Source organism: Pelophylax lessonae (assembly GCF_965119305.1).
Source record: "Pelophylax lessonae genome assembly, chromosome: 1".
Lineage (NCBI taxonomy): Eukaryota > Metazoa > Chordata > Amphibia > Anura > Ranidae > Pelophylax > Pelophylax lessonae.
This window is the reverse complement of record NC_138768.1, coordinates 43,301,530-43,329,234: the sequence shown is the minus strand read 5'-3', so window position 1 is coordinate 43,329,234 and position 27,705 is coordinate 43,301,530. Positions and strand designations below refer to the sequence as shown.

The 27,705-nt window shown below is 42.9% G+C and overlaps 1 protein-coding gene across 1 annotated transcript in view; it reads right to left on the bottom strand.

Annotated features, from left to right (window-relative positions):
* PIK3C3 (phosphatidylinositol 3-kinase catalytic subunit type 3) overlaps window positions 1-27,705 on the bottom strand; it is a 389,362-nt gene that overhangs the window by 187,557 nt on the left and 174,100 nt on the right. The window contains exons 18-21 of the mRNA XM_082248227.1: window positions 25,309-25,378; window positions 11,854-11,918; window positions 8,235-8,319; window positions 2,785-2,859 (exon numbers count right to left, since the gene is read on the bottom strand). Coding sequence (XP_082104353.1) covers window positions 2,785-2,859; window positions 8,235-8,319; window positions 11,854-11,918; window positions 25,309-25,378 — 295 coding nt within the window. The remainder of the gene's footprint in view (window positions 1-2,784; window positions 2,860-8,234; window positions 8,320-11,853; window positions 11,919-25,308; window positions 25,379-27,705) is intronic.

Genomic DNA, 27,705 nt, shown 5'->3' with positions numbered 1-27,705 from the left:
CGGGAGCTTGCCGGAAAATCATGCATGCGCGCGGGAGTGACGTCATCGCGGCTTCGGCCAATCATCGCGCTGGAGCCGTCTCTTCCGTCCAATCACCGCGCCGAAGCCGCCGAACCCGGAAGAGACAGCGAGGGATCATGGCAGCTCCCGCAGCGATGCCCGGGGGTCCGTGTCGGGGCTTCGTTCTAAGGTAAGTTACAAATAATGGGCTAGTATGCTATGCATACTAGCCCATTATGCCTTTGTCTTGCAGGTTTTTTTTTTTTTTTTTTTGGGTTTACAACCGCTTTAAGCAGACTTAAGCAGCTTGGCCAGAAGCCTAGTCTTGCTCTTTTTGTAGCTCTTCTTAAATGCTATTAAGAGCTACAAAAAGATCAAGACTAGGCTTCTGGCCAATCCAGCATTTATGCAGAGTTGTAAAACTGTCAAAAGGCCAAATCAAACAGCAAATGGCCATAAGTGAAAACCCACAACATAATCCCCCTCCACCAAATTATTTGGACCAGTGCACAAAGCAAGTGAAGTGAAGAAATCTCTTGGCGTCAGCATACCAAGACATTTTGGACAATTTCATGCTGCCAACTTTGTAGGAACAGTTTTGGGGATGGCCCCTTCCTGTTCCAACATGACTGCGCACCAGTGCACAAAGCAAGGTCCATAAAGACATGGATGAATGAGTTTGGGTTTGAGGGAACTTGACTGGTCTGCACAGAGTCCTGACCTCAACCTGATAGAACAGCTTTGGGATGAATTAGAGCGGAGACTGTGAGCCAGGCCTTCTCATCCACATCAGAGCCTGACCTCACAGATGTGCTTCTGAGAGAATGGTCAAACATTCCCATAGGCACACTCCTAAACCTTGTGGACAGCTTTCCCAGAAGAGTTGAAGCGGTTATAGCTGCAAAAGGGTAGGCCAACTCAATATTGAACCCTACGGACTAATGCTGGCCATACACTAGCCGAAAGATCGTTCAAAAATCTGTCATTTGGTCTGATCGTTCTTTTCTTGTCCAGTTAATGGGCACAAATAGAAAATCGTTTTTAACTTTTCAGAGCCGAAAAATCGAAGGAACAGTTTTGAAAATCCCTTGACCGAACGATAAATTGAAAGGTTAATGTGTTTCTCGGCCGACCTGTTTGCACTCGGCATATGTGACAAACTGAACGAAAAACAGATTCATTTATGTCCATTGAACAATTTATCGTTCAAAATTTGGTCATTACATGATGGCACGATAGTCTGCTCTCACGGCCGATTTCTCATTTTTCGAAAATGAGTTTGCCCAATATTTCGGCTAGTGTATGGCCAACTTTAGACTGGGATGCCACTAAAGTTCATGTGCGTGTAAAGGCAGGCGTCCCAATACTTTTGGTAATATAGTGTAGGTAAGTATGAGTGTTTATTTTTGTAGAAGCCTCCACGTCTCTTTAAGAGTCCATTGACACTGCCGCGACTTGTGAGGCGACTTGTGTGCCCTCAAGTCGCCCCAAGTCACTTGACATAACAAAGGCAATGTTAATCAATGAGTGCCGTCATAATTGGCACTACTGAAGTCGCTCCGACTTGTCCCATAGACTTCAATGGGAGTCGCCTCCTTATCTTATTTGAAGCGACTTGTGATCCGACTTTGCATTAAAATGGTCCTGAACCAGGAAAAAAGATCATTTTTCTTAGAATTTTTAGTAGCACAGGGATGGGGCTCCGCTCCTTTCACACATGGGCATTTTTTGGGCGTCTTTGGAGGCAGACATAACATCTGAACTTCTGTATAGGGGTATATATACACACACACTTATATGTATTTATACACATACAGGTGTGAAAGGAGCGGAACCCCATCCCTGCAAATAATTTCATTAGCACAGGGATGGGGTTCCGCTCCTTTCACACCTATATGTGTGTATGTGTATATATATATATATATATATATATATATATATATATATATATATATATATATATATATATATATATGTGTGTGTGTGTGTATATATACCCCTACACAGAAGTTCAGATGTCATGCCTGCCTCCAAAGATGCCCAAAAAATGCCCGATAAACGCCTGCAACATAAACACCCAGGTGTGAAAGGAGCGGAGCCCCATCCCTGTGCTACTAAAAATTCTAAGAAAAAAGATCTTTTTTTTTCTGGTTCTGGACATGCTACAGAGCTGAAACTTCACAGGTACATTTTTTAGACCCCCCAGACACTAAATCCAAAGAAATCTTATTTTTTTTTTTTTTTTGTGTGATTGAGCATGACCCAGAACCATCATATTCTGATTGGCCAAATACAAAGTCGCCTATAACACAAGTCGCGCTGAATTTGCACAAAGTCGCGCTGAGAGTCGCGCTAACAAGTCGCCCCTTATGAGGCGACTTTCTGGTTGCGGCAGTGTGAATGGGGTCTAAAAGGCATAGGGATCAGTTCAGTGGCTTTTTTTTGCAAACAGTGGCGTGTTTATATATTTTTTACAAACCTTAGTTCCAAGCAGGCTCAACCTTCCTGCTCCCCAGTCTACAGAGCACTATCTGAGAACATGCCTAGGTTTTTTTTTTAATGGAACTCATCTGGATACATAATTGCAGCCAGAGACAGCGCATTCCTGGCGTGGATGAGAGGCTCTGGAATGTATATGTAAAAAGCCTGGGTGATGTATATACCCCATACAAGACCTCTCCTGGCTCTCTGGGAGACATTCTGATACAGAGCACACAGCGGAGCACCATCTCCCTTCTGCTACAAGCAGATGCCACATGTGCACCCAAAAAAAGAACTACAGACCTGTTTTGGTTAACAAGAGATTGTCCAGATGTCGGTCTCCCACTCCGAGGATGTATGTGATGACGCAGTATCCCGCTGAAAGGAAGAATACCGTGTAATGAGACAATGACTGTTACTATTAACAAGGCGGAGAAATAGCGAGGTCGGCTTTTCCAGAAGGCAAAACAATCCCTGATTAGTACAATGTCATTTTCCTCTCCTGTCCTACTTATAACACAAGAATTGGCACATCCCATGTGTCACCTTTTCTTTAACCACTTCTGGGATTTGCCCCCTTAATGACCAGGCCCTATTTTGCGATTCGGCACTGCGTTAATTTAACTGACAATTGCGCGGTCGTGCGACACTGTACCCAAATAAAATTAATGTCCTTTTTTCCCCCACAAATAGAGCTTTCTTTTGGTGGTATTTGATCACCTGTGCGATTTTTATTTTTTGTGCTATAAACAAAAAAAGAGCGACAATTCTGCAAAAAAAAAAAAAAAAAAAAAAAACAATATTTTTTACTTTCTGCTATATAACATTCTCAAAAAAAAAAATGTAAAAATCAAAATTTAACATTTTAGGCCAATTTGTTTTCTGCTACATTTTGATTGGTTTGAGCATAAGTTATCGCGTCTCCTAACTACAGGAAAGATTTATGTCATTTTTATTGTTTTTTTTTACCATTAATGGCGGCAATCTGCAATTTTTAGCGGGACTGTGACATTGTGGCGGACAGATCGGACCCCTAACTTTTGTGACACTTTTGGGGGGGACCAGTGACATTACTACAGTAATCCAAGCTAAAAATATGCACGGTCACTATAATAATGACACTGGCAGGGAAGGGGTTAACACTGTGGGTGATCAAGGGGTTAAATGTGACCCTAGGGGAGTGATTCTAACTGTGGGGGGTGTGGCCTGTGAAATGATCACAGAGACCTGTGTTCCTATATAGAAGGATCACAGTTGCTCTGTGATCATTCCAGAGAGAAGAACGGTCGGCTGTGTTTACAACAGCTGCCCGTTCTTCTCTCTCAGCGGGGAACGATCGCGGGTGCCAGGCAGCAATCAGAGCCGCCTGCTCGCTGCATTGGCTTCTCCGCTGACGAGCGGGGGCGGGAGCTGGAGCCTCCTGCGTGCGACCGACGTATAGCTACCTTAGTTTTCCCAGGAGCGGTTGCCTGCTGCAGTATTACTGCGGCGGGCGGTCATAAAGTGGTTACATGCGATGTCTGTGCGATGCGAATTCAGCCATACAGATTGTATGGTTGAATTCACATCAGATTCGGACAAAACCCACACAGGACCCTATTTTGGGTCCAGAGCAATCGGATTGCATGGGTGTTCACACCCATGCGATCCGATTCATGTCCGAACTGTCAGTTCGCACTGCGATATGCAAACTGATCTGGGGGGTGTCGTTAACTTGGTATTGACACCCCCAGCGATTCACATATGGCAGTGTCAACGATTGAATGCGATGCGGGAACCCACAGTGGATTTGCAGGGTTCCCGCGTTGCATATATGTGAACCGGCACTAGAGCCCATTCACACTGCAGCGGCACGACTCTGTACTACTTCGGGGGCAACTTGTGAAGTACCGTGCAACGCGACTTTGGCGCGACTTGCACGGACTTCATAAAATGAACGTCTATGCAAGTCGCTCCAGGTCGCCCCAAAGTAGTACAGTAACCTTTTTCTAAGTCGGAGCGACTTGTGTCGCTCCTATTAGAACGGGTCCTGTACTACTCAATGGACCGCAACTTGTCAGGCTGACAAGTCGCGGTAGTGTGAATGGAGACTAAGGGCATTTCCACTTTTGCAGAAAAATAAATATAGCAAATAAAAAAGAATAATATAGAATATATAATAATAAACAAGCAATATTGCAGTTTAATGTTATAAAAAAATACCTTTTGTTTTCAATCTGCAGTCCCTTCAATATAGTATGGCAACCTGGCGGTGTTCTGTACACTATTGTTTTACAAAATACCCCTAGAAATGTCATTTTTTGCTTTTTTGCTTTTTGTGATTTTTACCAGAAGTCTGCACTAATATACAAGCCAGATTTTAGGCATCCTCTGTAATAGGAAATTTGGATTTGGTGACATACTCCCCAAGGGTTAAATACTTTAAAAAGGATGCAGAGACTGCAGCTTCTTTTGGTTGGAACACAGAGAGTGCACCAGGTGATTATAATGAACCAGAACTCCCAATCAAAATCAATCTGCAAATGACATAGTCAAACAGCTATTTCTTAAACTGGTGGTTCACACCAGAATGTGGTGCAGGAAACCTGTATTCCATGCGTGTTTGCTGAAGTACATTCGAAAGGTACTAGGTGTGCAATCTACTGTGAGTGTCAATAGATTCCTAACAATACCCCAAACGCAGTGTGTTTGCCTGCACTGGATCGCATGGTACAGCATTAGTATTCAACCTGGTTGCAGTATGTTTTTAAAAGTGGTGGTTGTGGTGCAAGCCAGAGCAATTTCAGCCAAATCAAATGAATGGGCTGAAAATTGCTTGCTGCTTGCAAGCAGTTAAGTTGATTTTATTGCAGAAGAGACACTGCATGTCTCTTCTGCAATAAAGAGCCTGTCTGTTCTCAGTAGGGACTTTAATTCTGCCTTAAAGTGGTTGTAAACCTCAGACATGAAATATGAACAAAGCATATCCCTCTATAGCAGTGGTCTCAAAATGTGGCCCATGGACACTATTCCCCCCTCTGACATCAACAATGAAGTATTATACCACCCATTGACAAAGCATAAATTCTTCTTTTGACATCAGTGATGTGAGAATTAATCCTTCCACTGACACCAACGATGGGGGCATTATTCCTCCCACCAATACCAATGATTGGGCACTATTAGTCATCCTCCTCCTCCTCCTCCTAACCAGTGGGGTGCTATGTTTTTTTTTTTTATTCCCACTGACCACAAAGTCTGAGGCATTCTCAACACACACTGGTCACAGTCCACCTCCCCTAAAGCTTGAAGGACAGTAAACTGGCCCTTGGTTTAGAAGGTTTGGAGACCCCTGCTCTATAGTGTGTACTTATCTCAATCCAGAGCACTAAGTGTCATTTCTGTCTGCTGCCTCGTTCCTCTGCTATCAGCAAGTCATTTCTGAAAGGTTTTACTGACACCAAGAGAAAATGTTCACAGGGGAGGGATCTCCAGATGTTTGACAGCATCAGCTCTGTTCATGTGAGCTGTGTGGAGGGGGGTGTGACTCGTCCCTCCAATCAGCTCTCAGAGTTCTTCTCACCTATGTAACTTCAGTTCTCCGCCCCCTGCTTTTCAGAGCTGAGTGATTCTGTGTAAATTCTGTACTTTGAATGGACATAGAGGAAAGATTGCTGCAGATAAACAGGTACAACTTATGTAGGAGGATTTGTATCATCTCTGTGTATCACCCAGTCACTTCACTGGGTATATGTGAGGGTTTACAACCACTTTAAGGAAACCCATTTCTTTGCTCTGCATAGAGAAAGCACAGGTTCACTTTGTTCTCCACCCTCTTTTGATGTAAAGTCCACTCCAATACTCCACTTGTCAAATGACCAAACCTCTACTGCTCACTAATGTTGAAGTATAAATTATAGGATAGTAAACTCACAGGAGCGTGGATTGGGTAAGGGAGAGGCACAAACAAGAGAAGGGCACACCGACCTTGTGCATTACCACTAAAAAGTTTATTAACCACTTAAGCCCCGGAGGATTTGGCTGCTGAAAGACCAGGGGGTATTTTGCGATTCGGCACTGTGTGACTTTAACGGACAATTGCGCGGTCGTCGGACGCTGTACCCAAATGAAATTGACGTCCTTTTTCCTCCACAAACAGAGCTTTCCTTTGGTGGTATTTGATCACCTGTGCGATTTTTACTTTTTGCGCTATAAACAAAAAATTTTGAAAAAATAATATTTTTCACATTTTTTTTATATGAAATTCCCCCCCCAAAAAATGTAAAAATCTCAATTTAACATTTTAGGCCAATTTGTTTTCTGCTATGTTTGGTAAAAAAAAAAAAAAAATCGCAATAAGCGTATTAAATGGTTTGCGCAAAAGTTATTGCGTTTACTAACTAAGGGAAAGATTTCTGTCATTTTTTGTGTTTTTTTTTTTTAACGAGTAATGGCGGCGATCTGCGATTTTATTTGCGGGACTGCGACATTGCGGCAGACAGATCGGACCCTTGACTGACATTTTTGACACTTTTGGGGGTACCAGTGACATTACTACAGTAATCAGTGCTATACATATGCACTGTTACTGTAAAAATTACACTGGCTGGCAAGGGGTTAACTTTATTGGTGATGCAGGGGTTAAATGTGTCCCTAGGGGCCTGCTTTTAACTGTAAAGGGGCGTGGCTTTTCATGTAACCACAGAGACATACGATCCTACATAGCAGGATCGTATGATCTCTGCACTTACACAAGGGAGAATGACAGGCGGCTTTGTTTATATCAGCCGCCTGCCTTTCTCCCTCTGCAGCGGACGATCGCGAGCGAACATCGGGTCCGCCGGTCACTCACGCGGACATGTCAGGGAACGAGCAGGGGGGGGCGCGCACTCGCCCCCTATTGGCTCGCGGGCGAGTGACGTATATATACGTCACTTTGCCCAGGAGGGGCTGACCGCCGCAGTAAATGTACTTGCGGCGGTCAGCAAGTGGTTAAAAATCAAAAATGGGTAGCGTACAATATACTCACAAACATAGGATATGTACATGCATGTAGGAAATGGGAATCGCTTGCCTGCAAAACACTTCTGTACTGCTGGATAGCATGATGGCGTCCACAAAAACCTGGTATGGCTTACACGTTCTGCCACTCCAATTTTGGCTCTGAGGAAGAGGGTTCTCCCTCGAAACACGTAGGCCATACCAGGTTTTTGTGGACGCCATCACGCTATCCAGGAGTAGAGAAGTGGTCTGGAAGCGAGCGGTTCCCATTTTCTACATGCTTGTACATATCCTATGTTTGTTGGGTATATTGTACACTACCCATTTTGGATTTTAATACACTTTTTAGTGGTAATGCACAAGGTTGGTGCGCCCTCCTCTTGTTATGGTCTTACAGCGTTTTTTTGGAAACCCTTGGTCCTGAGGGGGCAGCAAGACCACCTTATCTGTGCCTTGAAAACCACCTAGAACATTCACCTTTCCGCATACCACTTGAGCGCAGGAGAGATACTGTTTTAAGGGAGAGGCACAGCCTAGCCTTGGCTTGGGCAGAAGTCAATCCCGTGGCCTCGTTTTAAAGGATCTCCACAGGGACCTTGGTCACAGAGATTCAGTCACCCCTGTAGATCTAGAATAATAGGCATTTACCAGCAACTGCACTTCAGCAATACTGTTGGATGAAGGACTTTTTAGGCCAAGATAAATGCAGCTTCATTTACAAACCAATGTCTTGTAAAAGAACACACATTTCACATTTTATATTAAAAACTTACCACAACTTTTTACATATGTGTCCATGACCTCCGCACTTATTCCATATGGCCCTTTATCACTCGGAGAATGTTTCCTAAAAAAGTTCTATAAAAGAAAAACAGATCATGATTTCTGTGACAAAAAATTACATTCGTAAAAAAAAAATACAACACTGGAGGGCACAGAAAAAAAATAACATAAAAATAGATAAGACTTTCTAACACCTCCATTCTACTAAAAATGTGTCTGTGTTCCCTTAGGAAGGATTTGGAAATGTTTCTAATAATGACACAAACAGCAATAAAAGCCTTGAACATACATCATTGAGGCGTTGGACTCTCCAACAATTTGTGGCCAGGTCAATAACTTCCATATGGGGATCAGAGTTGTATAAAGTACTCGAAACCCATACTTGAGTAAAAGTACAAGTGCTCGATCAAAAAGTGACTTGAGTAGAAGTGGAAGTGCTCGATCAAAAAGTGACTTGAGTAGAAGTACTAAAGTATTCAACATTTTTTGTACTTAAGTATTGCAAGTAATTTTTTTTTTTTTAATTTTGCTAGTCAAGTACTGAAAGTAAAAGTACCAGTAGTTTTGAAAAAAAAAATTGCTACTCAAGTACTGAAAGTAAAAGTACAAGTACTGTGTTATGTAGTTATTAAAGAAAGAAGTCAAAAGTATGAACATCATACTGTTTTTTATTATTTCAAATGCAGCTTTTATTTATACATACAGTAGCATTTATTTTCGTATGTGCGGATTTACACATGACATTATACACATTTTTTGAGCTTCATGAAACCTGCCATCTACTGTTCTGGCAGTGGTAATTTTTATAATTGTAACGAGTAACTATGCAGCACAAAAAAAAATATCGGAGTAGAAGTATTGAAATCATTGAAAAAATGTAGTGAAGTAAAAGTGTAAGTAGGAGAAAAAAAATTCTACTCTAGGAAAGTACAGATACCGCCTTTCCGTACTTAAGTACAGTAGTGAAGTAGTTCTACTTAGTTACTATACATCTCTGATGGGGAGTAATGACCCTGATGAGGCTGCTCTTCAAAGATAAGTTCACCTTTGCCCCCATCTCCCCCCCCCCAGTCCCTTTCCCTTGTACTTTTACACTGGAATCTATTATCTCTCTCTTCAAAGTTGTTTACACGTCAAAATCTAATGTTGGTGGTATTGCCTTCCCCTTACGGCACAGTTTGTTCCCAAATGGGGTGCCTGGGGAGGGGGGGGGGGTGCAAGACAATACTCTGTACCTTATATACTTCACTTCTGGAATCATTTACATTGTTTACGCATACTTATTATTATTATTGTTCTGACATTCGCACCATTCCATGCGGTACTAGTTACTACATCCTATTGTATGGCAGATACCGTGCTTTCCTTTGTTCTCTCTGATAAACTTTAATAAAAACATTGAATATGAAAATATAAGTTTACCTTTGGGAACATGTTACATGCTTTATCCATTTTTTGGGTGGAACATGTAACATGTTCACGCTCCTGCAGCTCTACCCCCTGTGACAGCCAGCCGGGGATCTTCTCCCCACACCCGCTGTCAGAATTTGAAAATAGTGCAGCCATGCAGGGCTCCACTCATGTGGCCGCATCATTCACTTACAGAGTTCTGTAAATGAATGCCTATAAGTTCCCTCAGCCTTTGCGGCTGAATGCTTGGCGTTTTCAATGAGCTGCAAGGGCACTAGTGAGCACTTTCGTAGCTTCCTGTCATTCAGTAACTGGATGCCTGTATTGGAGGTACAGGCAGACAGCTACAATGACAGTCTGCAGGAGCCTGACATTGCACCCGTGATGTGCTGATCAGGGGTGCAATACTTTAAATCAGGGGTGTCAAACTCAATTTTATCGAGAGCCGCATCAGCATTATGGTTGCCCTCAAAGGGCCGGTTGTATCTGTAGGACTAGATGTTCAGAGCACCCCACCACCCCCTTACATCAGATATCAAGACCCCTCCACCATCAGAAGTCGAGCCCCCCACTCTCCCTCATTTCACAGTTCACCCATGTTGCATTGTGCTGGGAAGAAGCTGGGAAGCATAAAGTGCAGGGTCTGGAGGAGGACCGGAGGAGGGCTGGAGTCAGCTGCTAGTGTCTGCTGAATGCTGAGACCAGGGTAGACATAGACGAGGGGGTGCTGTGGCGGCAAAGAGAGCCGCAGGATCTGTAGGATCTCTTATGCCACTGCTGAGATGGTGGGATGGGAGCAGAGACAAGCCTCTCCAAAGATGCATGAAGACACACAGGATCTGGCAGAGGAGTTCTGTCCTCTGTGGTGCAAGGGCCACATGAAATGGCCTGGTGGGCCGCATTCAACAAATGTGCTTTTAGGGTTCCATAGATGAAAAAAGAAAAAAAATAGTAAATGCATATTTGTTTACCTGCAAAACAATTTGAATTTGTTTTATTATTTAAAAAAGGTGAACCTATCATTTAACACAAACAGGCTACCCCCAGACTATGGTACCCAGAATTTGGAATCCAGTTATAGAAATTCTAAAGGGAGATCTAGACTAAAGAATTAAGTGTGCAAAAACAAATCTTTAAAGCTGGTATTATTTCATTTAAAAAAAAAGTATAAAACAGCCAAAGCGTTTTGGGGGCTCAAATATGTGGTGCAACACAAACACAAGGATGAATGCGACAATACAGATTTCTGTATTAATCAAAACATTGAACTTCCAGCGCTGTACGGGTGATTTACCCGGTCTAATACTGCTGTACACTGAAGTTGCCACGACTGCCCACCCCTTCTTGTCTTCTTATTGATAAAAGACTTTGCATCGTCTTCACATAATACAACACTTTCTGTTAATAGGAGAGAGGATCCTGTCATTTATTCTCCTCTTTCTCCTATTCACATTTTGTATTCTGTGAAAACAATCCAAGCACTTTAATGAACAGAGGCGAGGACAGGGAGGGGCGCAATGTTAGACCCGAGGCAACTAACCCACACATCGCTGGAAATTCAGTGCTGCAAAGAAGGCCGGTCACCAATAGAGGGAAGATTTCTAAACCAAGGAACAATTGGCATCTTTCTGGAAGGTGAACTTCATTACAGGTAAGTTATGTGACTGAAGCTGTAGCCAAGTAAACAAACCTGACTCCATCGAGTTTTTACAAGTTGCTATACTCGTTTCTGTAAGGAAGCATTGGTTTTATTCATACACGTTCTAAGCAATAAAAGCCAAAAAGTAAATAAAATGCATTGGCTGGAGTTGAGCTTTAATGTAATATTACAGTAGGATTGGATGAAGAAGGTTGACATTTTATTACAAACATTCTCATATTGCTGCAAAAGAATCCTCTCCTTGTCAATGAGAAGCTCATTACAGCAATTCAAGGGATCATCCCTCAAATTGGCCACTATGACATGGTGACATAACAGGTGGCTGATATATAGCGGAGCTCCTCCCTGATGACACTGACTGGCCACAGTTGGTGGGAACAATCGGGCAGCTTAGAAAAAAAACATTATTGCCAGGTCAATAGAGCGCTCTACGGGACTCTGGAGGTCCGAATAGACGTGTTCAACACCAAATGCCCTCTATTGCCAATGTGGAGATTAATACTGCACTGTAGAACATTTCACTGACACAAAACACTCACCTGAATACTTCCTTCTGTGGCAAGGACTTCAGCAACTGGAACAGACTGAATAAACTGCATAAATCCTGTTAGAAAAAATGAAGATCATATTAGGGATGAATTCCAATACAATCAAGCATATACGCCGATCAGCCATAAATTTATCACCACTGACAGTGTACAAAAAGGAGAAGGCTGCCCTGGGACTTTGAATTGAGGTGAACACAAAGGGGCCAATAGAATAAAATAAATAAATGTATTGAAAATGGAACAATTGTCATGTATGACCACAGATACATAACAAAAAGGTATATATAAATACAAATATATATATATATACATGCTCGCAAGTATACTATGAAACAGTGCATGATGGAACTGAGGCATCTTGAAACAACGCGTTTCGTGAGAACATAGCTCACTTCTTCAAGAGTGGATGCTTATGGGTAGGTCTGGCGAGTACAAAGTATTATTGTCAAGTATAAAAATATACATCATAATGTCTAATGGAGTATAAGGACTCATAGAGGACCCTATGCTAACTGACAGGTTAAAGCGGAGTTCCACCCAGTGAACGTTTTTTTAATAAAAATACCCCCGGGACAGTCAGGGCTAGTACATTCCAGAATGGCTAGCCTCTGATCTGTCCCGGTTCGCACTTACCTGAAAGAAGAAATACTTACCTTGACAATGTATTCCTTAGTGCTGCCATCTCAGGTGTGGGCAGCTTGAAGCCAGTGCGATCCTCTTCTGCGTCCTCTTCCATCTTCTTCGGTCCCACAATGCACTGCACCGGCCCCGCCGTCACTTCCGGTGCGACAGCGTCATCCCTGCACAGCTTCTGGGCATGCCCAGAAGCTGTTTAGCAAGGTATAACGCGCCTGCACCGGAACGGACGTCGAGGCCGGTGCAGGCACATTGATTCCTGGGAGCGATGGCGTTCAGCTCCCAGGAATCATTGCAAAGCCAGGAAGTGACGAATCGCCGTGGCCGCCGAGGGGAGGAAGAGGAAGTAAGGTAAGTATATTTTCTTCTAAACGAGGTAAGTAAAAAAAAAAAAAAAATTGCGATTATCCATTTGTTTTTCAGGTGACCCGGAGCGAGAAGATGTAGGTAAGTATCATTTTAGGGTGGAACTCCACTTTAAGTAAAAAACATTATCTTGTTACAATGGCACCTGAAAGTTGGTGCGATATATTAGGCAGCAAATAAACATGTTGTCTCTGAAGTTGGTACATTGAAAGCAGTAAAATGGTCATTGCAGTTTGTGGTCTATAGGGCTCCATAGCTGCCCATGATGACCCGTGTCCACTACTAAATGTCTACAATGGGCATGTGAGCATCAGAATTGGAGCACAGAGGAATGGAAGAAGGTGGCCTGGTTTTATGAATCATGTTTTATTTTACATCATGTTGGGTGTGTGATGACACCGGAATGAAGTATGGGAGGAAGGCAACCCGGCAGGGCAGTGTGATGGCTTGGGCAATGTTGTGCTGGGAAACCTTGGCCTTGGGTCCTACCATTCATGTGGATGTTACTTTGACACCAACTTAAACATTTTTGGTGACCAAGTACACCCCTTCTTGGAAAAAGTATTCCCTGGTGGCAGTGGCCTTATTCAATAAAGTGTGCCCTGCTACACTGCAAAAACGGTTTAGGAATGGCTTTAGGAATATAGTGAGTTTGAGGTGTTGACTTGGACTCTAACTTCTCCAGATCTCAATCCAATCAAGCATCTGTGGGATGTGCTGGAAAACCAAGTCTGATCCATGGAAGCCCCACCTCTCAACTTACATGACATAAAAGATCTGCTACTAATGGCTTGGAGCCATGTACCATAGGATACCCTCAGAGGTCTGGTGGCATCCATGCCTCAATATGTTAGGGCTGTTTTGGTGGCAAAAAGGGGACCTACTTGATATTAGGTGGAAGGTCAAAGTTATGTCTGACTAGTGTATTTCAAGCAGGTATTGCCCCATCTTTAGAAGAGGTTTCCTTCTGGGACGACAGCCACGCAGACCAATTTGATGCAGTGTGCGGCGTATGGCCTAAGCACTGACAGGCTGACCCCCACCCCTTCAATCTCTGCAGCAATGCTGGCAGCACTCATATGTCTATTTAACAAAGACAACCTCTGGATATGACGCTGAGCACGTGCACTCAACTTCTTTGGTGGACCATGGCGAGGCCTGTTCTGAGTGGAACCTGTCCTGTTAAACCTCTGTATGGTCTTGGCCTCCGTGCTGAAGCTCAGTTTCAGGGTCTTGGCAATCTTCTTATAGCCGAGGCCATCTTTATATAGAGCAACAATTCTTTTTTTTTTTTTTTCCAGATCCTCAGAGAGTTCTTTGCCATGAGGTGCCATGTTGAACTTCCAGTGACCAGTATGAGACCTGCTTCCCATTGACCAGTATGAGACCTGCTTCCCATTCACACCTGAGACCTTGTAACACTAACCAATCACATGACACCGGGGAGGAAAAAATGGCTAATTGGGCCCAATTTGGACATTGTCACTTAAGGGTGTACTCACTTTTGTTGCCAGCGGTTTAGACATTAATGGCTGTGTGTTGAGCTATTTTGAGGGGACAGCAAATTTACACTGTTATACAAGCTGTACACTCACTACTTTACATTGTAGCAAAGTGACATTTCTTCAGTGTTGTCACATGAAAAGATATAATAAAATATTTACAAAAATGTGAGGGGTGTACTCACTTTCGTGAGATACTGTATTTAATATACTAATAGCATTACCAAGGCAGTTTGTATCTAAGTGGGTAATTTATCTGATATACTCTGCAGTTGTTCCCAATACTGAGGCACATTTTTAAAAAGAAGTTCCACAGTGCTAAGCAAATTCCATTATTGAAAAAACAATGGTCATGTGACTGGGCTCTCCTCTACATATTACATTGGTAAGTGTGCTTCCAATGGTAAGTTTTTTTTAAATTTTGTTTAAGCTACTTATCAAAAAGAAAAAACAAAAGCTGCCTAAAAAAAAAAAAAAAAGTGTTAGCTGGAGTTAGGCCTTAATTTGTTTGTCTTTTAGGGCTACCGGCTAACCGGTGATGTGTGTGTCTATGGACACACACAGCCCGGCTCAGGAGCATACACAGGTGCCCCCAACCACACAGCTTGCCAAGGGGGCACCCGGAGGAAGAAGGAGCAGACAGCGCTAGTGAAGAACCGCCACAGAGGAGGTTAGGGACCGCTGTGTGCAAAATGTGATCAGGTAAGTATATATTTTTTTTTTTTTTTAGGGAAAAAAAGAAAAAAAAGCCTTTAATATCACTTTAATCTCAGCTTGAACTACTGAATCTGCCAATAACTCTGCCTCACAATTCTCAACTAATGAATTAGCCTAGCAAATCTCAAAAAATGACATGGTCTACTGAATCTCAGCCAATGACTTGGCCTAGTAGCTCTCAGCCAATGACTTAAAGTGGATGTAAACTGGATTCATGAAATTAGACATAAGCAATCTCTCTGTAGTGTTTTCTGATCTCTCTCCAAAGTCCTGTCTCTTTCTGCTGCTTCATTGCTGAGTTATCAGCATAACCTCTGACAAGTTCTCAGACAAGATAAGAGGAGATAAGACCAGGCTGACATTTGTGTTGTGGGAGGTTGCTATAAATAGATTAGCAGAAAGCTTGTCTTGTCACAGCACAGCTCTGCAAGTCTCTGCCTATGTGGAGTGGGGGTGTGTGCCTTTCCTCCAATCAGCTGTCTTGGCTACATGCCAAGAATCCACTCCCAGTGCTTTACAGGAAGGGGAAATCTCTAACACCATGTGCACATTCTAAAGACTATATAAAGCTGAAGACGGCAGATACGCATGTAAAACGTATGTAGGCAGATTTGTTACATGTCTATGTATCATCTGAGGCTGTTCACTTCACTGGGTTTGTGACGGTTTACATCAAAACTCACCCAATTACTTAATTTAGGAAATCTAAGTCAAATGACTTGGTCTAACAAATCTCACACAATGACATCTTCTAAGGAATCTCAGTCAATGACTTGTTCTAGGAAACGCCAGCCAGTGACTTGCCCTAGCAATGGTCAGCCAATGACTTGCCCTAGCAATGGTCAGCCAATGACTTGTCCTAGCAATTGTCAGCCAATGACCTTGCTCTAGCAAATCTCAGCCAATGACCTTGCTCTAGCTAATCTCAGCCAATGACCTGCCTTAGCAAATCTCAGCCAATGACCTGCCTTAGCAAATCTCAGCCAATGACCTGCCTTAGCAAATCTCAGCCAATGACCTGCCTTAGCAAATCTCAGCCAATGACCTGCCTTAGCAAATCTCAGCCAATGACCTGCCTTAGCAAATCTCAGCCAATGACCTGCCTTAGCAAATCTCAGCCAATGACCTGCCTTAGCAAATCTCAGCCAATGACCTGCCTTAGCAAATCTCTGCCAATGACCTGCCTTAGCAAATCTCAGCCAATGACCTGCCTTAGCAAATCTAAGTAAATGGCCTGCCAAGCAAATCTCAACCAATGACTTGCCCTAGCAATTGTCAGCCAATGGCCTGCCCACCAAATCTCAGCCAACGGCTTGTCCTAGCAATTGTCAGCCAATGGCCTGCCCTAGCAATTGTCAGCCAATGACCTGTCCTAGCAATTGTCAGCCAATGACCTGTCCTAGCAATTGTCAGCCAATGACCTGTCCTAGCAATTGTCAGCCAATGACCTGTCCTAGCAATTGTCAGCCAATGACTTGTCCTAGCAATTGTCAGCCAATGACCTGTCCTAGAAATTGTCAGCCAATGACCTGTCCTAGCAATTGTCAGCCAATGGCCTGCCCTAGCAATTGTCAGCCAATGACCTGTCCTAGCAATTGTCAGCCAATGACCTGTCCTAGCAATTGTCAGCCAATGGCCTGCCCTAGCAATTGTCAGCCAATGACCTGTCCTAGCAATTGTCAGCCAATGACCTGTCCTAGCAATTGTCAGCCAATGACTTGTCCTAGCAATTGTCAGCCAATGACCTGTCCTAGCAATTGTCAGTCAATGACCTGTCCTAGCAATTGTCAGCCAATGACCTGTCCTAGCAATTGTCAGCCAATGGCCTGCCCTAGCAATTGTCAGCCAATGACCTGTCCTAGCAATTGTCAGCCAATGACCTGTCCTAGCAATTGTCAGCCAATGGCCTGCCCTAGCAATTGTCAGCCAATGACCTGTCCTAGCAATTGTCAGCCAATGACCTGTCCTAGCAATTGTCAGCCAATGACTTGTCCTAGCAATTGTCAGCCAATGACTTGTCCTAGCAATTGTCAGCCAATGACCTGTCCTAGCAATTGTCAGTCAATGACCTGTCCTAGCAATTGTCAGCCAATGACCTGTCCTAGCAATTGTCAGCCAATGACTCATCCTAGCAATTGTCAGCCAATGACTTGTCTTAGTAATTGTCAGCCTATGGCCTGCCCAGCAAATCGGAGTCAATGGCCTACCCAGCAAATCTCAGTCAAAAACATGCCTTAGCAAATCTCAGCCAATAGCTTGCTCTATTAGCTAATGACTTGTCTTAACAAATCCCAAATTTTTTGAAATGCGTTGAGAAGGGTTCTGGTTTTATCTAAAGAAAGCATTCATTTTGACTGGAGTTCTTTTTAAATATAAAATAAACCGACAATTCTAAAAACTATTTTAAAATCCACCACAATTCACTTTCTTAATGTCTTCCTCAGTCCATTAAAAGGTTTTTTCTTTTTTTTTTTCTTTTAAATCTCTCTCAGAGAACAGAGAACAGCTGCTCGCAAACAAAACAGGAGAACAAACATCCATTTGGTGCCCCCCAACCTCCCCCTTCTGCGGAGTCAGGAAAGGCTCATTTTGTCTGAGATTTCCATTAAGGAACACTAAGGTACAATAACTGTTCTTAGCCCAACAAAGGAACTATTAAAATGTCCTCAGAAGGAGCACTTCAATTATGTATACAGGCCTTACTGAAAACCCCGACTGCTCTATTTAGAAACAGAGGGCTGGTTGAAGAACAGAACGCTTGGCGGGAGTACTAACCATTATACTAGCCAATGCTGGACACAGACAGGCAGATCGATAACATTTACAGCTATATAGTGTGAGGGACGACCTAACGAATACATTTAAACCTGGCATGTTGAAGTCACAGGTAGCGGTGGGCTGAAATTAGTAGAATTAATCTTAACTGCTTCAGCTCCGGAATGTTTACCCCTCTTCATGACCAAGGCCATCTTGTGCGATACGGCACTGCGGTATTTTAAAGGACAACTGCGCGGTCGTGTGACGCTGTACCAAAACAAAATGTAGCCAATAGAATATCCCTCTGAGGAAGACACGTGACCCTGTGTCGATACGCGTAGGGGAGGGGCAAGGACAGTGACTATACCCGGCGGCTAGGCAGAACCAGCTCCCAGGAGTGTAGACTGACAAATTGCAGGCACTAATTAAACTGCTGTTGGAGGATATTGTATGTTTAGACTGGTGCGCTGGAAGCACCAGCAAAATGGGAGTACCCGTACTATTGTTTTAATAAAGATATGCTTTTAAGTGTATAAGCACTATTAAATTCTTTCTTCGTATGTGGCACTGCAACGGTGCTGTGGAGGAGTGGAGTGAGAAGACAAGCAGTACGTATTGGGGCTAACTAGATGCTCATCCCCAGGCCGGGGAGAGGCAAAAAGGCGCTATTAGACCGAGCTTAGGTGCAGTGCTGTATCTTTGCCTAGGCCAACAAGGCCCAGGCCTAGGGTGGCACTTTGCAGGGGGCAGCAAAAAAGCTGCACTGTGCACCAAAAAAAAAAAAAACAGCCTCCTCCCGACTCCTGTACGAAAACTTTTAGTATAGTGCCAGCCTTATGGGGCAAATTGGGCCGGAGGGCAGGGTCCAGGAGGCAAATCAGTCTGGCACCCCTATAAAGCAGTTACACTACTACCTGCCAGTATGATAATACCGACGGGTGAGGACATTCGGACAGGCCGCAGGCTGGTGAAATAATCCTATGATTACAATCAGTGGCAGCAAACACAAGTCCAAATATCTTAAAAGAAAGGAGTAATAATCCAGTGACATAAGGCTGCACTGATGGCCACTGGTGAGGTGGCACTGAAAAGCTGTGCTGATAAGGCAGCACTGATGGCCACTTATGAGACGGCACCGATAAGCTGCACTTATAGACTGCACTGGTGGCCCCTGATGGGGTTGTACTGATGGCCACTGATGAGGCCGCACTGATATGCTGCACTGATGGGCACTAATAGACTGTGGTTGTGGTCTGTAGTTTACAGATGATAGGGCGGGTAACAGGAAGGGGTGTGGCTTTTACAGGAAGGTGTGGGTCATATTTAAATGAGGAGATTCCCAAGTTTAGTCAGGTCTAGGGCAGCACAAAACCTAAATACACCACTGCTTAGGTGTGAGGTCACATCATTTGAGGTGAGAACCCAACTATAAGGGGGGGAAGCACTCATTGCGGTGGCACATGGATGCGTTCATTTAACTGCACGAAAGGAGAAGGAAGAGTGAGCACCCTATATAACATGGATGTTGGTGGCGGGGAGCATCATCACAATATATTTACATAAAATGTGCATAGTTGTGGACTTTATGTTTTTAAAGAAGCATCCGATTATATCACAAGTATTAATAATTCACATGTCATTTATAGTATAGTACACATTTGTCTGAGGTTTTAGCAGTTGTTATTATTCATTCATTTTTGATTGTTTTATATATTACTTAGTGCAGCACTAAGGTTTGTTTAATAAAACAAAATTTATGTCCTTTCCCTCAAATAGAGATTTCTTTTGGTGGTATTTGATAACCTCTGCCGTTTTTATTTTTTGCGCTATACACAAAAAAAGACCAACAATTTTGAAAAAAAAAATAATAAATACTATTTTTTCATTTTGTGCTATAAAACATATCCAGTAAAAATGTTTACATTTCTCAATAAATTTAGGCCAATATGTATTCTGCTACATATTTTTGTTTAAAAAAATCCCAATAGGCGTATACTGATTGGTGTGCGCAAAAGTTATAGCATCTACAAACTATGGGATATATTTTAATTTTTTTATTTTACTAGTAATGGCAGCGATCAGCAACTACGATATTGCGGCGGCCGGTCCGGACACTTTTTGGGGACCAGTGACATTAATACAGTAATCACTGTATTAATGACACTGGCTGGGAAGGGGTTAACATCAGGAGCGATCAAAGAGTTAAATGTGTGCCTGACAAGTGCTTTACTACTGTGGGGGAGGTGTTTGTACCAGGAGAAGGCATGGATTGATGCCTCTGCTTAGCAGAGACACAGGATCTGTGTTTTCTGTAGTGACAGAACAGCGATTTGCCTTGTTTACATAGACAGACCGCCGTTATGCCTGTGTACCGAAGCATCGGTGGGTGTCAGTGGACATCGAGTCCCCCGTACCCACTCATCAGACCCCGTGCATGCCCCAAACCCGGTAGTGCAGGATCATGTACTAGGTATGTGATCCAGCGCAGGAGAGCCACCTTGCCGCCATATATCTACAGTATATACGGTCGGCAAGCGGTTAAAGGAGAAGTAGGGCCAAAACTCTTTTTTGGACCCTCCCCTGTAAGCCACAGGAGTGCACTTTGTTCTCCATTCCTGTGACCCAGATTCAGCCATCAGTGGGCTTAACTCCGCTGTCGGCTGACGTCCAAGCTCTGGATCAATCCGAACTTTAAACGTTGTGTTCGGACGAAGAAAAATGCTGACTAGGACCCTAAGAAAAACATCCCTACAGTCAAGCACGGAGGTGGAAACATTACGCTTTGGAGCTATTTCTCTGCTAAAGGTACGGACCGACTTTGCCGCATTAAAAGGCCAATGGACGGGGCCATGTATTGTAACATCTTGGATGAGAACCTTCTTCCCTCAGCCAGAACACTGAAGATGGTTCATGGATGGGTCTTCCAGCATGACAATGACCCAAAACATTCCGCTAAGGCAACAAAGAAGTGGCTCAAGAAGAAGCACATTAAGGTCATGGAGTGGCCTAGTCAGTCTCCAGACCTTAATACTATAGAAAATGTATGGAGGGAGCCAAAACTTAGATTTGCCAAGCAACAGCCAAGAAACCTTAAGGATTTCGAGAAGATCTGTAAAGAAGAGTGGACCAAAATCCCTCCTGAGATGTGTGCACACCTGGTCACTAACCTCAACAAGCGTCTTACCTCTGTGCTTGCCAACAAGGGTTTCTCCACCAAGTATTAAGTCATGTTTTCCTTGGGGGATCAAATACTTATTTTACTTACTGAACTGCAACTCAATTAATAACATTTGTTTTGTGAATTTTCAGGATTTTTGGTTGATATTCTGCCTCTATCAAATAAAGTACACCTACGATAAAAATTATAGACCGTTCATTTCTTTGAAAGCGGGCAAACTTACAAAATCTGCAGGCGATCAAATAAATATTTTCCCCACTATTTCTTAACCACTTTACCTCCGCCCACAGTAATATTACTGCGGCAGAGTGGCTCGTTATCGTCTGACGACGTAGTACTACGTCGTCAGACACTCCCCCTTCTGGGCGGCGCTTGCGCGCCGCCGGAGGCTCGCTCCCGCTGTTTTCATTCACAGCGGGAGTCGGGCCAGGGGAGGAGCAGCGGCGATCACCGCTGCTCTGCCCCGATCGCCGGGGATCTAGTGTGGAGATCCGCCCGCCTGTGTAAACACAAGCGGGCGGATCTCCATAGTGACAGGGAGTGACAGATCGGACTGTTCAGCATAGCTGGACATCCGATCTGTCCATGACTCACTCAGTCACCTCCCCCCCTACACGTCAGTAAGCACCAGGCATACATTAACCCCTCCCTCTCCAATAAAATTAACTCCTTCCCTGCCAGTGTCATTTTTACAGTAACAGTGCATATATATAGCACTGATTACTGCAGTAATGTCACTGGTACCCCAAAAGTTTCAAAAATGTCAGTCAAGGGTCCGATCTGTCCGCCGCAATGTCGCAGTCCCGCAAAAAAAAAATCGCAGATCGCCGCCATTACGCGTTAAAAAAAAAAAAAACACCAAAAATGACAGAAATCTTTCCCTTTGTTAGTAAACGCAATAACTTTTGCGCAAACCAATCAAAATACGCTTATTGCGATTTTTTTTACCAAACATAGGTAGCAGAAAACAAATTGGCCAAAAATTTTTAAAAAAATTGGTTTTTACATCTTTTTTGGGGGGAATTTCCTATAAAAAAATGTTAAAAATATTGTTATTTTTTCAAAATAAACGCTCTTTTTTTGTTTATAGCGCAAAAAGTAAAAATCGCACAGGTGATCAAATACCACCAAAAGAAAGCTCTGTTTGTGGGAAAAAAAGGACGTAAATTTCGTTTGGGTACGGTGTCGCATGACCGCGCAATTGTCAGTTGAAGTCGCACAGCGCCGAATCGCAAAAAGTGGCCTGGACGGAAGACAGCAAAATCCTCCGGTGGTAAAGTGGTTAAAAAAAAAATTGTACTTCCAGTAAAATACATATTTATCAAAATTCATGAGACAAGGCTGTTATATGAAGATCAGGCAACAACAAATGTGCATGTAGAAGGCACCAGCCATGTCTCTCAATGAAAAATCGAGAAATAATAAAAAGGCATGTGGAACTAAAGGATTCATATGTCGAAAATGACTGTTGCAAGTATAAACTGCATAGAGCTACTCATAGGTGTGCACAGCCTATGGCATTAGGGTGTGCACCCCAAAGCTAAACATATTTGCATGTGTATATATACTGCAGAAATTGGTGTCAGTAGGGCAGTGGACACTGTCAGCAGTTTTTATTTTTAATATTTTTTTTTACATTTTTTTTTTTTATTAGGGTGTGCCGCGGCACACCTGGCACACCCTGTGCGCACTGCACACACCTATGGAGCTACAGGAACACAGCAGGGGGGGTCTAAAACTGGTGCAGCTCTGCATAGTAAACAATCAGTTTCCAGGTTTTATTGTCAAAGCCTAATTATTAAGCAGAAGTTAGAAACCGATTGGTTACTATGCACAGCTACACCAGATTCTGTGTGCACCCGTTTTGGTAAATCTCTCCCAATATGTTTTGAGTTATAAATAAAATATATAAATTAAAAGTCAGCAGCTACAAATGTAGCCAAACTTCTGCTCTGTTTGCCGAGGTGAGCAAAGCGGAAATGGGTGCGGGTACTTGTCAGAAATAGGCACCCGCTCTGAGGAAAAAAGAAATGTCTGTTATTGGCAGAGAAGGGAGGAGTAAGATGAGCAGAACTTCCCTTTCAAGTGAATTTCAGATTTTAAGAGCTGGTGTTTAGCTCAAATTACCAGTGCCCATCCAAACATAAAATACCAGTTGTGAGTAAGATGGACTTAAAGGCCTTATAAACCTTCCTACCTGAACCTTGTGTTTTGTCACCTGCATAACATGTACATTGACATGTAGTTTCATGATGTTGTGTTGCCCTGTACACACAGCCTAAAGTAGAGTAAATTTTCACATTCAAGGGTCAGAAATTTCTGTTTGTGTTCACATAGGAGGCAAGCTGCATGGCAGTGCACAGAATAATGGATGACCTCTGTCTGCAGTCTGGGAACTGACATTTTCTTTGATCCACAATCCCTGGATCTCTTTGTCTAGCATTCTACAGGTGAAAACTGCATAGTATTTAGATCTGACAGGCACATCAGGGCAAAGCAATGCAGAGGGAAGTGAAAATATGTGTTTTCATAACATTAGCAACCCCCTATTTGGAAGATAAGGGACCCAGATCAAGAATGAATACATGGACATTAGCGAATCGATCAGCTATGACACAACAACCTACAGTCACAACATGTGAGCTTATCATCATAAAAGGTAAGACAAACAATACAGGGAATACACAGTATCTCACAAAAGTGAGTACACCCCTCACATTTTTGTAAATATTTTATTATATCTTTTCATGTGACAACACTGAAGAATTGACACTTTGCTACAATGTAAAGTAGTGAGTGTACAGCTTGTATAACAGTGTAAATTTGCTGTCCCCTCAAAATAACTAAACATACAGCCATTAATGTCTAAACTGCTGGCAATAAAGGTGAGTACACCCCTAAGTGAAAATGTCCAAATTGGGCCCAATTAGCCATTTTCCCTCCCCGATGTCATGTGACTCGTTAGTGTTACAAGGTCTCAGGTGTGTTAAATTTGGTGTTATCGCTCTCACTCTCTCATACTGGTCACTGGAAGTTCAACATGACACCTCATGGCAAAGAACTCTGAGGACCTGAAAAAAAGAATTGTTGCTCTACATAAAGATGGCCTAGGCTATAAGAAGATTGCCAAGTCCCTGAAACTGAGCTGCAGGACAGGATCCACTCAGAACAGGCCTTGCCATGGTCCTCAAAGAAATTGAGTGCACGTGCTCAGCGTCATATCCAGAGGTTGTCTTTGGGAAATAGACGTATGAGTGCTGCCAGCATTGCTGCAGAGGATAAAGGTGTGGAAGGGTCTGCATGGCTGTCGTCCCAGAAGGAAGCTTCTTCTAAAAATGATACGCAAGAAAGCCCACAAACAGTTTGCTGAAGACAAGCAGACTAAGGACATGGATTACTGGAACCATGTCCTGTGGTCTGATGGGACCAAGATAAACTTATTTGGTTCAGATGGTGTCGAGCGTGTGTGGCGGCAACCAGGTCAGGAGTACAAAGACAAATGTGTCTTGCCTACAGTCAAGCATGGTGGTGGGAGTGTCATGGTCTGGGGCTGCATGAGTGCTGCCGGCACTGGGGAGCTACAGTTCATTGAGGGAACCATGAATGCCATCATGTACTGTGACATACTGAAGCAGAGCATGATCCCCTCTCTTCAGAGACTGGGCCGCAGGGCAGTATTCCAACATGATAACAACCCCAAACACACCATGCCAGCATGTCTCCAGACCTAAACCCTATTGAGAATCTGTGGGGCATCCTCAAACGGATGGTCAAAGGTGAAGGAACGCAAGGTCTCTAACATCCACCAGCTCCGTGATGTCGTCATGGAGGAGTGGAAGAGGACTCCAGTGGCATCCTGTGAAGCTCTGGTGAACTCTATGGGCAAGAGAGTTAAGGAAGTGATGGAAAATAATGGTGGCCACACAAAATAATGACACTTTGGGCGCAATTTGGACATTGTCACTTAGGGGTGTACTCCCTTTTATTGCCAGCGGTTTAGACATTAATGGCTGTGTGTGGAGTTATTTTGAGGGGACAGCAAATTTACACTGTAATACAAGCTGTACACTCACTACTTTACATTGTAGCAAAGTGTCATTTTATTATATCTTTTCATGTGACAACACTGAAGAAATATTTATAAAAATGTGAGGGGTGTACTCACTTTTGTGAGATACTGTATCTACACCAATACTTTGTTAAAGAAACACATTTGAAGGTGTACAATGCCTTTTAATCATTCCAGCTAATGGCTGTCATTTTTTGGTGAAGGAACAAGGGAGTATTTACCGTGTTTTGTGCTTGTCGCCAGAACTTTGTAAGGAGTTAACTTGAGATCAAGATTCTCTTTCCATAGAAGCTGTAAGACAGAGTTGAATCCACTGAGAAGGGCGTACAATTACATTAATGAGGGTACACAATATAGAGAAGGACTCCGATAACAATCAATTGTATGTAAAGCCCAAAAAAAAAAAAAAAATCTCTTATTTGGTCCTATCTGGTCTGTTAAAGCCAAATTCTCTCTACAGGAGGGGGCGGAGACAAGACCTGTCACCCTGCATAAGCAGGGAGCAGCAGTGACTGGTCTTTTACATAAAGTTCCTACACAGAGGTGTACACTCCCAGTCGCTGAATCTGCAACCAAAGAGGGAGCGATCAGAGGGCAGGAAAAATACAGCTAAAACAGGGTTTTACCTCCTCTCAACTGCTAGTGTGAATACGCCACAACAGGGACAGAGACTGCAATGTACAGTGGAGACGGGTTGGGACTTCTATTTACTTTTGGCTACGAAGATTCAGCTTACTTCCGGACGTTGTCCACCAAAAAAATTGGGGGAAGGGAAAACATCTTAATGAAAGCACAAACACTAATGAAATATTTAAACCCAGATCCTGCATTCACTATATCTGGTCTCCCATACACAGAACATGGAAATGCAATATTTTAGTAAATATAAACGGCTAAATACTTTTTCTCATCAGCAGTTTATAGCAGTCTTGTGACACCTATCAGTGTCAGTTCAAAGCTTGTAGGAGGAGTTTTCATTCTACTGTGATTGTCCTATGAGGCTGCAGGACCCCTGACCCTTTGTCTGGACAGTGCTGATTGGCCCTGTGCTGATCACATGCACTCTCCCAAGGAAAAAAATACAAAAATACACACTAAACCGAGCATGTGCAGGGTGACACCAAAGGCTCTGTCTTTTTAGGAGATGGATTGAGGACTATGGAAGAAGGGGAGGATCAGAGGAGAAAGGAACAAACAGCCTTTTTACACAATGCAGAGGATTAACTCCTTAGAATCCACAGTGAGCATAACGAGCATGCTTTACTGCATACACAGCCTTATTTACCTGTTGTGGGTTTAGTAACATTTTAAGAGGGTTTAACCTTTTCCCATTCTATCCCAAACCAATATTAATGTTTAGGTGGCTGCTAATGCTAAAGCACCCAATTACTTTTTAGGGTCTTTTTTAATTTAGTGTAGAGATCTGTTAATTAAAATTCAGACTTGACCCTTCCCACTGTGTCAGTGGAAGGTAAAGTTGAACTCTGGGCACAAAAATGTTCATTTAAATATACTTCTTAATAATCACAAAGGATATAACTCCACTTTGTGTGCACTAAATACCTTTAGAAAACAAAATATTTCCTTGTAAAAGTAGCAATCATTACTGTGCTGCACATAGCCTGTGCAGAAAGCTCTGGGAGGGGCAAATTGGGCTCCACCCACTACAGGCTGCCTGCAGAACACTACAGGAGGGGGCGGAGACCAGACCAGTCACCCTGCACAAGGAGAGATCAGCAGTGGGCGGTCTTTATTACAGGAAGCTCCTGTACAGAGGGAATGTCTCACACTGGATTACTGCACAGTTCTGCAAGAAATACACAAAGTACACCAAGATGCAAAGAAGAATTATATAATAATGTAAGTATGTCATTGCATTGTATAATTCTTAAATGATGTATTGTTTATACATAATTACGCAGGGCTTTTTTTCAGCGGGAATGGAGGGGGACACTGATGTATGTAGTAGCAAGGGGTGCAGTGTCTATTGATGAAATGAATAGATCCCACGAGCAACCAGACTGAGGTTATTTGCTGCGAGCGCTCCACTATCTCATAAGTGCATAAACACTATATCCAAAAAATGCTGCACAATTAATGAAACAACCAATAAATAAATGGGTATCATACAACTGTGTATATCCAAAAGTGACAAAATTATAAATACCACAAATAGTGAATCATAGAATAAATAAACAGAATAAATAAATAAAATATATCCAAAATGTGCAAAAATCCAAAGTGTGCAAATAAATCACTATATATATATATATATATATATATATATATATATATATATATATATAATATAATATAATATAATATTCAGAAGTCCATGCTGTCACTTTTGGATATACACAGTTGTATGATACCCATTTACTTATTGGTTGTTTCATTAATTGCGCAGCATTTTTTGGATATGGTGTCTATTGATGCTGGGGCATCTATTGTTGCTGGAGGGGATATATTTTTGTGGGGGGGGGGGGATTGTTGCTTGGGAGGTTTACTGTTGCTGCTGGGGAACCATCTATTTTGTTGCTGGGGAGGTCAGTTGTTGCTGGGTGGGGGGGGGGGGGGGGGGTGTGGTCTACTGTTGAGGGAACAGTCTATTGTAGCTG